Genomic DNA, 13,588 nt, shown 5'->3' with positions numbered 1-13,588 from the left:
TTGTGCCAAGCATTACGAGGTGGATCGACGTGTTTTTGTAAGTGTAGTAGCTGGCTGCACTTCGTGGGCTTACCAGGCACGTCGACAACACTGGCGTTTAAAGGGTAACTTATGTTGCGACGTAACGTCAGCCCGCACGTTAGAGTACACACGTCAGTATTATCGAAACTATTTGCACTTTATGGTGCAATCATGTGAATATCATACGTAACTTTCGTTAATGTATTTCTCCGGGGCCGAGCAATGCTTCAGTATAGCTTGATGAATCATAGGAATACAAGTGCAACGTTTATTAGACTGCTATAAAAGCGGAGGCAACACTGGAACCACATACGTTAATCTGATATGACGCCTGTATCGTAGGAGCACATATGTAGTGTTTATTGCTTTCTTATAAAATTAGATAGCCATCACCACAACCACAATTGACGTTGCGCCGACATTACGCCTGCATAGGCTGTTGTTCCAAACCAGCTTATAGACATAGCGTGGTAATGTGGTAGAATACCTGATTGCCACGCAGAATGCTTGGGTTCGATTCCTGCTGGGATTCTAATTTTTATTTGTTCCATTCATCGGGTCAACGCTGCTGATGTCGGTTTTTCTTAACGCTCTTGCATTTAGTTACCAATGTCAGTTCTCGCCGTTACTGGGTAGATATGAACTGTCAGTCACCTGTGGCCATTCCCGTACACCGCGGCCCGTGGTAAACGTTTATGTGCCACATGTGTCTGGAGGAAAGGGTTTGAGACGCACGTGACAGGATTTCCATGTTATTCATGTCGTGACCCGACATTCATATTCGTCAAATCCTTTTACCCTCCCATGCCAATTTTGGTCTAAACCAAGTTAAGGAGGTGGTCATGAGAGCACCCTGACGTAAGCGGCTAGATAGATAGATAGATAGATAGATAGATAGATAGATAGATAGATAGATAGATAGATAGATAGATAGATAGATAGATAGATAGATAGATAGATAGATAGATAGATAGATAGATAGATAGATAGATAGATAGATAGATAGAAACGCTCAAAGTGCCAAAGGTTCGCTAAGAAATGCTTCGCATTAAAAAAATACGCCGACGATTGCCATACTGCCATATGTGAATTCTGAGGGCAGCTTCATGTTGGGGCAATGCCAATTGTGTTTGAAGTTTCGGCTTTTCGCAGTTGTCACAATGTAACATTCGTTACATATTGCCACAGAAACTGCCAGCCCTCAAGTGCTACGCACACCACTCTATGCATTGCAGGCGTCGCGAAGCAAGCGAAACACCGACAGTCCCGTTACGACACGCGAAGCTAGCCGCAGTGCACGTGCCAGCCCTGTATGCGCACGAGCTCCGACCGAGGGGCAGCGCGTGTGACGGAGGAAGAAAGCGAGGTTAGAGGCCAGTGGCTCGTGATCGCTCTCTTTCGTCCGCGTTTATTCCCTTTCTTTCTTTCAATCTCTGCTTCTTTCTCTTTCTTTCTTTGTTTCTTTGTATTTCTCTAGTTATTTGTATTTGTCTTGCTCTCTGTTTTTTCTATCTCTTTTTCTTGTTTGCTTCCTTCTTCCTCTTTCCATGACTTTATCGGTATTTTTCTATCTCTCTTTCTCTCTTCCTGCTTCTTTCTATCTCTTTTTTTCTTTCTTTCTGTTTTGCTCTTTGGTTTTTTTATCTCTTTTTCATGTCTGTTTTTTTCTATCTCTTTCTATGCTTTTCTCTGTCTCTCTATATTTTTATGTCTTTATTCCTCTCTATTTTTCTCTTGTTCTTCCTTTCTATTGCTTTCTAACACTCTCTCTGCTTCATTCTCTCTATTTTCTATTTCTCTCTCTCTTTCTCTTTCACTTTCACGTATTCCTTTCCGTTTGATACTCGCACCTACTGTAGTGGGGCTTGCCCAATTGCCGGGGCACATACCCGTTCGCTCGGTTACGCCACCGACGCCGACAGCGACGCCGCTTAATGCAGGAATGGGCGCCTGAGAGCTGCGCTCTAAAAAAGATCGTTGTTATGAACGTAAGAATAGAATCAAAAGTTTTTCTATACAGAGACCCAGGGAAACTTTTTTAACATTTTATAGCAACACTAAGCGTCCCATTTTGACGCGTTTGTATAGCGCTACGGCTAGGTAATCATTCAATTACAAGCAAACTCAAACTTCCTAATTTTCTTCTCAATTTCATGTATACTTATGACGCGCCTACAGTGCAAAGGCTGATAACGGGCATAAAATCATAGAAGTGCTCGCCTGCAGCAACTCTCCTCATCTACCTCCTGTCTAAGCGGCAAAATCGCTAAGATAATGTATGCACCGAGAAGAGAAGCACCCATGACACTGTAGAGCAATGAGATAATTAATCATTTTGCTCACTTATCTGTTGTGGAAATATAATGCATGGAGATAGATAGCGTTAGTATTTCGTTTACGCTATAATACATAGAGTTATATTGTTATTGGTTATTGTTGATCAGATGCTAAAAGTCTGCCTGCCAATGTATTCCAATGATCCCAATGTATTCTATTTTAACAACGCGACAGCGTTATTGAGCACGTGTCGAGAATATTCCAGTGTCGGCGTCGGCGGCGGAGGAGTGAGCGAAAAATCGCGATGGAACAAAAATCCGGCAGATCCCACGCATTGTGGGAATCGATGTAATGCGAAGCAGCCAGCAAAGAGCTGCATACATCGCCTTGTTTGACTTTGAGCCAAATGAAATCACTCATGCCATGCCATCTAGTTCACCATATATCGCATGTTTGCCATGCACGCATGCATCCACAATCTGGTATATGCCATGCTAATGAGACGTATATTCTGGTATGTACAATGCATGACCTGTCGTTTATGTTCATCACGCACTCGTGTCATGCCATACCAATTTTGGTATATATCCAGTTAAAAAACGGCCGGAAGCGCACCATGACAGTGTCATGTAAATCATACCATACATGACATACATAACATGGTTTGCATGTTACCAACTGTTATTCATGTTCTCCATACAGTAACATCGCGCAATACCAATTTTTGTGCATATCAATCTAGCGAAACGGGCGCGAGCGCGCCATGAGCAGTTCATGTCGTACATTACTGGCATGTCATGATTTTCATGTTACCATCTCTCATTGCTTTCGTCATACAGTCGCGTCGCGCAATACCAATTTTGGTGTATATCAAGCTCAGGGTTGCCACTGACTTTCGAATAAATGTCGCCAAACGAAGAGCAAAAAGTCGCCAAAAGTCGCCATTTTTTACAAATCTCGCCAAAGAAGTCGCCATTCTCGATATGTGCGGCATACCTAGTAATAAAAGTTTCCACTCACGTATAGTCCCGTAGAATACAGTACCATCCAAGACCCTGAAATTATGTTGACGTTTCTCAATGCCAGTCGTTTCGCCCGCTTCACCATGGGAGCTCATAGTGCTACTTCGCCGACTAGCCGCAAGATGTGCGTGGTGGCGCAAGGGTGGATTAATGAAACGCTCATGATATCCTTCCATCCCTTCGTTTCAAAGGTAAAAGTGTGGTAAACCTTGGGCGAAAACCGTGAAAGCGTTGTTTGTAGACAGCTTTGCGCACCCTTATATGAATTAAAAGTATTAAAAGGTTTATTGAAGGTAACACGACAGAATTCTTACAGGAACCGATCATTAGTGAGTCTTACACCTTTTCAGTGTGAACTAATATGATACCGGACGCCACTAACCCTTTCTTATAGTCACCTATATCTACCCGCGGCAATCTGATGCGTTATTAATGATCAGGTAGACAGTGTAAAACGTTACATATCAATTGTTTTCATTGCACATGCTCACCGAGAACAGTGGAAAATGCCTCAATAAATATTTTTTTATTGCACGAATAGCCGCGTATCCGCCTCTCTTCGCTATTCCAAAACAGTCTTTACGAGCTGAATTGGGGGTACTGCAACAGTGAATAAGTCACCAAGCTATTCAGAACAGTTGGGGCTTTGGCGGAAGACATGGTCGGAACAGGCGGCCAACCCGCCGTCTAGCCCCTTCAGAAGCGAAACTTTAGAGAAGCTTAAAACACCTAAAGCCATAAACTTATAGTCAAACACTGCCCCCTCGCGATTTGCAAGGCAGTCCGCTGACTTACATTTTGCTAGAATGTCGCTGGGGGACTTTCCAGTACCTCCTGCATCTAGATGAATTGAGGAGATACACACGAGTTACAGGACGGACATACCGAATGACGCGTAACATGCACATACTACTGGTGGGTCTAAACCCAAGAAAAATACAGAGAATGTTGCCGCTCAATCGTTGGGAAGACACTGAGCTTAGGATGCATAACTCAGTGGACGCCTAAGCCGAAAATTGCCAACAATTCGCCATGTCGCCATTCATAATTTTAGGTCGCCACGGGCCTCTCAAATACGCCAATTTGGCGAAAAGTAGCCACCATTGGCAACCCTGATCAAGCTAGCGAAACGGCCGCGAATGCACCATGAGCGTGGCATGGAAAGCGTGCCATACATGACATGTATGTCATGGTTTTCATGTTACCAACAGCTATGTTCTTCATGCAGTAACAGCGCGCAATGCTAATTTTGGTGTATATCAATCTAGCGAAACGGCCGCGAGCGCACCATGAGCAAATCATGTCGTACATGACTTGCATGTCATGATTTTCATGTTACCACCTCTCATTGACGATCTTCATACAGTCGGGTCACGCAATACCAATTTTGGTGTATATCAAGCAAGCGAAACGGCCGCGAATTCACCATGCGCGTGGCATGTATATCATGACATAGATGACATCCATATCATGGTTTTCATGTTACCACCTGTTGTTCATGTTCTTCATACAGTAACATTGCGCAATACCAATTTTGGTGTATATCAATCTAGCGAATCGGCCGCGAGTGCACCTTGAGCGTGGCATGTAAATCATCTCGTACATGACATGCTTGTCATAATTTTCATGTTACCACGTGTTGTCGTATACATCCATTCGTATATAACAGTTGTCGTATATATCCATTCATTTAAACGGCCGCGAGCGGCCCGCGATCATGTCATGTAAATCATGCTGCAGATGACATGCGTGCCATATGTGCACGTTAGGACCTGTCATTATGTTCGTCATGAACTCCTGTCACGCCATACCAGTTTTGGTATTTATTAAATTAACGGAACGACCGCAAGAGCCCCAAGGCCGTGAAATGTAAATCATGCTGTTCATGCACGTCATGATTTTCATGTTATGACTTGTCATTTATGTTCGTAATACGATCATGTTATCCCATACCAGTTTTGGTATACATCCGATTAACGAAACGGCCAGGAGAGCACAAAGTCGTAGGCGGCTAGATAGATAGATAGATAGATAGATAGATAGATAGATAGATAGATAGATAGATAGATAGATAGATAGATAGATAGATAGATAGATAGATAGATAGATAGATAGATAGATAGATAGATACGCTCAAAGTCGAAGAAGTTCGCTAAGAAATGCTTCGCATTTAAAAACTCGCAGGATGCCTTGTGCATTTGCCTGGACTTTTTATTATCATTCGATGTATTAATCCACCCCCGAAAGCCTTCTGCAGCTAATGTTGTTTTGCACTGTCTTTGTAATAGGAGGCATTGCAAGCTTTCTGCACTTCACCTGATTTTGCACTGCCTCCGTGATCGGCCCACCCCTGAAAAAACGCCGATGTAATGCGATGACGTCATCATGGGACGTCATGTTATGTGAAGTCATGGCAACGTTACAAATTTTTGCGAGTCGTATTGCGACGGCATCACGTGATGATGATGATGTTTTGCATCACTATAGTGTGGATGCCGCCGACGCCAATGGTCAATTTTCACGTTTGATGCGGCGTCTAAGGCTTTCGCCTTAATAATAAACACGATGGGTCCGGACAAGCGAAGAGCCACCTCAAAACACGCGCGGCCGCTCCACAAGGCCACCCGGAGATCAGCTGGTCTGGAGAGGCGGCAGCTGAGGAGGAGGCTGGGAACGCTTTCTGTTTCCTAACAATTCTTCCTCGTCTACATTACTTATTGCGAGCGGTTTTGCTTTCCTCCCTCCGAGATGCTTGAACGCCACTACCGAGCTGAGCTCGTGAGTGCGCCGCCATCTATCGGGCCCTCGTAGAAGTGAAAACGCTCCCGCAACGTCCAGACCGTCCAGACCCAGAGCGACCCCATTTCTCACCGAATCTCGACTTTTTATGCCTCCCTCAAAATACCTCTGCTGGGAAATTTAGAAGGGGACTGGGTCTCCCTTTATAGACGGCGCTGTTGGTAGTTATTCCAAAGCGCTCGGGCATAATTAACGGTTATAATCAGCAATAGCATCATGAAAGTGTGCAGCTGCGTATATAGGTGCGCGTATTGCCTTACAGATGCGTAGTGGGTACTTCGCTAATTCGCAAACTGATGAACTATAGTGCGCACTTCGCAGCTGTACTTGCAATAGGTATGCATTCTATGAGATTTTAAAACTGCCAAATTTGCGCGCGCAGATCTTCCCTTCCTCGCTTCATGGTTGGTGTGTCCGCCAAGCAGCGAAGCCTTGCTTGCGAATGAGGAGGCGAGCGAACGGGACCCGATTACGCGTTCTTGCTTTGAAGGCGAAGCTAAGGCATCCTCCAGGTATTACTGTCTATTCCCTATACAGTGAAGTGTCTGCCGTAAGCTGTGAGAAACGTCATTAAAATGCTCCGACCATACAAAACTGGGAGCCCTTGCCAGAGTGACGCTGTATACTATGGAAGGCAGAATTGTAAATAAGAGGTGGCAAGTTGTACAATTGTCTTACGGTATGTAGTAAGAAGCTTAGCACACTTCAGAGGGTAACCTTCTCACAGCAAACACTTTTGCGTCAAGCGCGGTCGACTGATTGCCGGAGTACTCGGAGAGTGAGTGAGTGAGTGAGTGAGTGAGTGAGTGAGTGAGTGAGTGAGTGAGTGAGTGAGTGAGTGAGTGAGTGAGTGAGTGAGTGAGTGAGTGAGTGAGTGAGTGAGTGAGTGAGTGAGTGAGTGAGTGAGTGAGTGAGTGAGTGAGTGAGTGTTACCGATTTTCGGATATTACATACACAGCAAGGTATATTGTGTCGCGAGATCATTTACCTTTTTTTGGCAACAAGATTGTTACTTGGTGGGTCTTCTGACGCATCCAAATGTTTCCTGGTTCAATGATGGCATGAAAATGTGCTATCGGGACGCAAAGAAATGCGTAACAGTGCGGTATCTACGCGCTCCGCTGTTCGCATTTCTTTTCAAGTTGTTGTAACCTGGATGGTAATAAAAAGATACTACAGTCATCAATGATGCATTCAAGGACGACTCTAGCGGAGCACAACGAGCCGCTCCTTCTTCGCGTTTCTTTCCATCGCACCTGTATAAAGCGCTAAGCGGGTTTGCGAGCCAGCGGTGCGAGCGGGATAGCGGAGAGGGCAGCGGTGCGCAGCACGAAAGGACGAATGATAGCTGAGCGACGTCCCGCTTGTTTCAGCGGAGTAATACAGGGACCTTACAGCGGAGCGCATGGCTGGGCCACCTGTTGAACAAGGTTGAAGTTACTGTCGATCGAGCAGAGGCTTTGCTTCGTCACCTGCCGTAAAAAATTGAAGTTACTGCGAAAAGAATATTGCAAAAGGCATTTTTACTAGATTTTATTAGATTTATTGGAGGTGCCGCCGACCACATGCCGCCGCCGCTTGTGTTGAGGGCTGCCGTCTGAGAAAACGCTCGCACGCTCGTCTGCTGCGCATGCTTCGCTGAGGAGACCATATCAGCTGGCTAGCGGCTCGCTCCGTAAAGACGCCCGCTTTTGCAGCGTACCGCGCATGTGCAGTTCGCCTCTCCGCTCGACCGCTGGGCGCGCTAGTTCGCAAACCCGCCAGGCTATTACTCTCTAAGAAGACTAGCGCTGGAACTGAAATTGACAGTCACGTTCGATGGCTTTTGGCCAGTTCAATATGTCCAGCATATCAGCATAAAACGCTACTGCGTTTCATGTTGATACACATCGGTCTCATTTGAATAAACAGGTGTGCACTAACTGCGCAGGCAGAACAGAACTGCTATACGCTCTCGAAGGCTGATCAGTGAACACATACAATACTCTTAAACAGCGACTTTCATTTTATTCCATGAACACAAAAGAAAACAAGTTATATGTCTGTGGAACTACAAACAAAATATATTTTTACACAAGTGAAAAATATAGCAAGCTATGAAACTATGTGGGATGAAGAGCTCATATGACTTAGTTTCATAGCACAGTTCATGGAAGACATGATACTATATACACAAACGCTTGCTATAATATAAATACGCTGCACCCTTGCGCAACAGCCAGAATCTTAAGAGTGTGCCACTGCTTGAGGCAAATATTCGGATAACGTACGCGGTTCTTTAGCGACACGCTTAAAACAAGGAAACAAAAATTGACGCTTCATTTCGAGAATCCCAAGCGCATCGCTTTTCGGAATATTCCGGGACCTTCCCAGTAGCCCCTGCAATAGAAATAGAAGGCCACATGTTATTCGGAAACAGAAGAAGCAATCGGTGCTTAGTCAGCTCTTAGACCAGCTGGCTACCCTGTGCTAAGAATAAAATATGATAGAGGGAGGCACCACAACACCACCAGAAAATTAAACAAAGAAAAAGAGAAGGAAAATCAGAAAAAAAAAACACTCCTAAAAGCTCTCACAATACGCAGTGTCCGCCCTCCCCCACCCTCTATGAAAACAGTCGTCGTATGTTTTCGACAGCGCTCCTTGTGTGTTTGGAGGATGGAACACGCGTAGAAGTAAACGAGACGAATGCACACTAACAGCAGCTCAGTTGTTGGTCTGCGTTCGTCTTGTCTTCTATTTGTGTTCCGTCCTCTGCGCAGTTTTAACTCAGTTTAAGTCTCGTACCAACTGGCCCCGAACGCACTTTACTCGTTTTCTTAGCTTGCTTGCAGGAGGCTTTTATAATAACTCGGCGGCTTCTATCATAGTTATGCATTTATAAACCACATGAATTAAACAGATGACATATGTCCAAAGTTAAATCACGTCTTCTACGCTAAACTCAGTCGCTAATTTCTGAGCTTCTGCAATGGTCACGAAAGCTGAGTCGCGAGCTTAACCATTGCCACGTGGCTTTGACGGTGAAGATAGCAAACGCAGCTGGTAAAGATAAAACACTTTATGGGCGAACTTGTGCCCAGTAAAAGAAAGCACAAGCAATACTTGCTGTGCAATGATAGCGACGAGCACGGACGTCGGGCGACGACCAATCTGCTCGTCTGTGTAACGCAATGGTTCTCAGAAGGGGGTCCGCGAAGCCATTTTCGGTGATTCGTGAAACCCATCCCCGAAAAAAAAAATGCGTTTTTTGGAGGCAGAGTACGTCCCGTGACAGCGGCCCCTTCTGATTTTTGTTATGCTTCACCGCTTAACATTTTTAAATTGCGGCGGAGCTGACTTATGTTTCCCCTTCCCCATGATATGCTTGTAAAGCTTTTCTTGCAGTTTTTTTATTCCATATGCACGCGAGCATACTTTCTCTAGGCTTGCATATTTGAAGAGCAAACATAGCTAGAAACAGGTTGAATGTGGCTGCAGACCGCACAACTTATTAACAAGCTGTTCAGATCTAATGGAGGTATAGCACTTTAGTTTGACTATTCTTTACCAGGGAGAAACAAAAGGCAGCTGTTTCACGCTGCGTGTCGTGTTAAGTTAGCCCCCCCCCCCTTCTTTTTTCTCTCACTGTAAGTGGACCCTCATCGCTTCCACCGGTCCACAAAGGCCCCCCCCAAATATTCATAGCTGAGAAACACTGGCTTAATGCATCGGATTTTATACATGCCCTAACAAACCTTCCAGCGTTTTCGCTGGTGCTCGCGTTAGCTCTAGAATAAACTCGGTTACTTGTGTCCTGCGTGTAATCTTAACAGAATAGTCTAAAACAAGTTTCTAAACATTGCGACGTGGCCTGAGACGGGCGGTGGCAACAGTTTATGCAGGAGAAACACGATCACATATTAAATAAAGGATTAAGCGCGCGTGGCAACGTGGGTCTATAGAAGTTCGCTTACCGCAAGAACAGGTTCCAGTATATGAAGGGCAGCATGTCCCTCTTCATGTAGAACATGCTGGTGCGCTCCTTAGCCTGGTTGAACGGGAACGTTTCAAGCGGTTCCGCTTTGGAGTCGAATTCAGCTAGGATGCACTTGTCGTAGCTGGTCACCAGCGGACATGATGTGTAGCCATTGTACTGCGGTGCAACAAATCACGAATACGAATGAACAAACGGAGGCAAGTATTGCGGATGGCGTAATGATATGATATCATGGCTCATTTACCGAATTTGACAATTTATTCAGGACGACGGCCGCTAACCAGCGATTTCCAATAACACCTATCTATTAGGTGTTATTATAAAGAAGTTGATCTTTAAGGGCTTGTTTTCTTTGTTCGACACAATATTAATAACAACTAACAGACAATAATGCCAAGGAAAGTATAGGGGGTGTTATTTGTAGTAATTAGAATATAAATGTGAACAAAGTACAGTGGACGAAATAACTTGCCGCCGGCAGGGACCAAACCTGCGACCTTCGAGTAACTAGTCCGATGCTCTACCACTGAGTCAGCTGCCAGCTCGTAAAAGATCACGTGCTACGTGACGCCCAACAGGCAGAAAAAAGTGTTCCACCCTCGCCGTCATGGCAGCGATCGGCGCTGGCTAACACTCCCTGGTTTAAAATGCGCATATATACCCCATAAAGTGGACGAGAGGATGACCACCGCCGCAGCTCAGTGGTAGAGCATCGGACGCGTTATTCGAAGGTCGCAGGTTCCGTCCCTGCGGGCGGCAAGTTACCTTTTCGTCCACTTTACTTTCTTCACATTTATATTCTAATTAAAGAAATAACACCCCTATACTTTCCTTGGCATTATTGTCTGTTAGTTCTTAATAATATTGTGTCTATCTATTACAGACGATATAGTCCCAGAAGACCTGTTCATTTCTTCTGTGTAACATCTTAGTCGAAATTTAGAAGAAATGGGTATGGGCAGGGCATGTAGCACGAAGGCAACGTAAGCGCTAGTCATCAAGTGTAGCAGACTGAATTCCAAGAGAAGGAAAGCGCGCGATGGGCAAGCAGGAAGTTAGTTGGGCAGATGAGAGAAAAAAAGTTTGCTGGGATCAGGGCTGGGCAAAGATATCTTGAAATTGCATCGCGATACGATACAAGATACTCAGGCAAGAAGTATTTGAGATACAGATACAAGATACTACAACAATGATTGTATCCGATACGATACATTTTAAGATACCTCGATACATTCGCAAATTTGTTATTATATAAATATATAATGTAGCCCTAAAAGCCTATGGACAAAAGTGTTGGATTGAAAATTTATTGTAACCACTTTTGCGTCATTTGAACGAAATATCTGTTAGTATCTCAAAAGGTTTGTACTTCTTGCTTGCTCAAAGTATCATTCCGAAACAACTTAATGGCGTTGCTTTAGCTGCTTAACATGACAGCTCTTTGCACACATCGCTGATAGCGGTTTTTGTTTGTCGCTTTTGTAATTGATGGAGTCGCCGCTATGCTTGCCGACCAGCTAGCGGAATTGCCATCTAGTCACAAGAATGCTTCAATAAGAAGCCTCCGCACGATGGTGCAAATACCGCTGTGGAGTTCTAACTTGCCTGTAAACGTATTGCGGTTTTCGTACTAACGAATCACTGGACAGGTCCACGTCACCAAGGGACATGTGCAGCCCGGAAACGTGTCCGACGTATTGTACAGTTGCACAAAGCACCGCAGGATACTGCCGCTGTTCCCACTATTTCCACCTATAGCTCCGATTACCTGGTGATTAGTAACAGTAAAAGAGTTTAGGAAAGCCTGAACAAGGAAAATAACTATATCTAAGTAACATAGTAAAGCAGTTCCGCATAAAACACAGCGAATAAGTATCGAAACACGATACAGGCAGTACCTCCAATCGCTAATAATAATTGTTGCGTTTTACGTCCCAATAGCACAATATGATTATGAGAGACGCTGTAATGGAGGGCTCCGGAAATTTTGACCACCTGGGGTTCGAAAACCTAAATATAAGCACACGGGCCTCTCCTCTTTTCCCTCCATCAAAATGCGGCCGCCGCGACCTTCGGGTCAGCAGTCAAGCACCTCAACCACTAGACCCGCGCGACGGGTAACCCCAATAGCTATGACTATTAAATTCAGTGCCTATGGAAAATAACGTAAAACGGCTCGTTGAGACGCTCGTGAGAAAAACTGACCATTTAATATAAGAATGTTTCTCGAATGCCTTTTCTAAGATATTTAAGATGACTGATAATAATTCACGTTATTATAATGAAAACTCAATTTCGCTGTTCTACTTAGTAGTAAGCAGAATTTTTGTTATCGTATACTCCATGTGCGCCCGTATTATACATTAAATGCGAAGCATTTCTTAGCGAACTTCTGCGACTTTGAGCGTATCTATCTATCTATCTAGCCGCCTACGACTTTGTGCTCTCCTGGCCATTTCGTTAATCGGATGTATACCAAAATTGGTGTGTCATAACATGGCCTTATTACGAACATAAATGACAGGTCATATCATGAAAATCATGAGACGCATGTCATGAACAGCGTGATTTACATTCCACGGCCTTAGGGCTCCCTGGCCGTTCCGTTAATCGGATTTATACCAAAATTGGTGTGTCATAACATGGCCTTATTACGAACATAAATGACAGGTCATCTCATGAAAATCATGACACGCATGTCATGAACAGCACGATTTACATTCCACGGCCTTTGGGCTCCCTGGCCGTTCCGTTAATCGGATTTACACCAAAATTGGTGTGTCATAACATGGGCTTATCACGAACATAAATGACAGGTCATCTCATGCAAATCATGACACGCATGTCATGAACAGCACGATTTACATTCCACGGCCTTTGGGCTCCCTGGCCGTTCCGTTAATCGGATTTACACCAAAATTGGTGTGTCATAACATGGCCTTATTACGAACATAAATGACAGGTCATCTCATGAAAATCATGACACGCATGTCTTGAACAGCGTGATTTACATTCCACGGCCTTAGGGTTCCCTGGCCGTTCCGTTAATCGGATTTATACCAAAATTGGTGTGTCATAACATGGCCTTATTACGAACATAAATGACAGGTCATCTCATGAAAATCATGACACGCATGTCATCAACAGCACGATTTACATTCCACGGCCTTTGGGCTCCCTGGCCGTTCCGTTAATCGGATTTACACCAAAATTGGTGTGTCATAACATGGCCTTATTACGAACATAAATGACAGGTCATCTCATGAAAATCATGACACGCATGTCATCAACAGCACGATTTACATTCCACGGCCTTTGGGCTCCCTGGCCGTTCCGTTAATCGGATTTACACCAAAATTGGTGTGTCATAACATGGGCTTATCACGAACATAAATGACAGGTCATATCGTGAAAATCATGACACGCATGTCATGGACAGCATGATTTACATTCACGGCCTTTGGGCTCTTGCGGCCGTTCCGTTAATTTC

The 13,588-nt window shown here is 44.5% G+C and overlaps 3 protein-coding genes across 6 annotated transcripts in view; 1 reads left to right on the top strand and 2 right to left on the bottom strand.

The window, feature by feature from the left end:
• LOC119393978 (CRISP/Allergen/PR-1) overlaps nt 1–13,588 on the bottom strand; it is a 329,781-nt gene that overhangs the window by 35,138 nt on the left and 281,055 nt on the right. The window lies entirely within an intron of this gene.
• Nucleotides 1–13,588, top strand: part of LOC119393983 (ubiquitin-conjugating enzyme E2 Z) — a gene marked incomplete in the record, with an annotated part of 162,269 nt that overhangs the window by 69,721 nt on the left and 78,960 nt on the right.
• LOC119394827 (sulfide:quinone oxidoreductase, mitochondrial-like) overlaps nt 8,410–13,588 on the bottom strand; it is a 345,577-nt gene continuing 340,398 nt past the window's right edge. For all 3 annotated transcript variants that reach the window (XM_049415572.1, XM_049415571.1, XM_049415573.1), the window contains 2 exons: nt 10,076–10,254; nt 8,410–8,498 (listed from right to left, as the gene is read on the bottom strand). In XM_049415572.1, the coding sequence (XP_049271529.1) occupies nt 8,438–8,498; nt 10,076–10,254 (240 nt within the window). In that variant the 3' untranslated portion in view covers nt 8,410–8,437. The remainder of the gene's footprint in view (nt 8,499–10,075; nt 10,255–13,588) is intronic.

Source organism: Rhipicephalus sanguineus, chromosome 5 (assembly GCF_013339695.2).
Source record: "Rhipicephalus sanguineus isolate Rsan-2018 chromosome 5, BIME_Rsan_1.4, whole genome shotgun sequence".
Classification (NCBI taxonomy): domain Eukaryota; kingdom Metazoa; phylum Arthropoda; class Arachnida; order Ixodida; family Ixodidae; genus Rhipicephalus; species Rhipicephalus sanguineus.
Note: the sequence above shows the minus strand (reverse complement) of the source record. Positions and strands in the feature narration are given on the sequence as shown.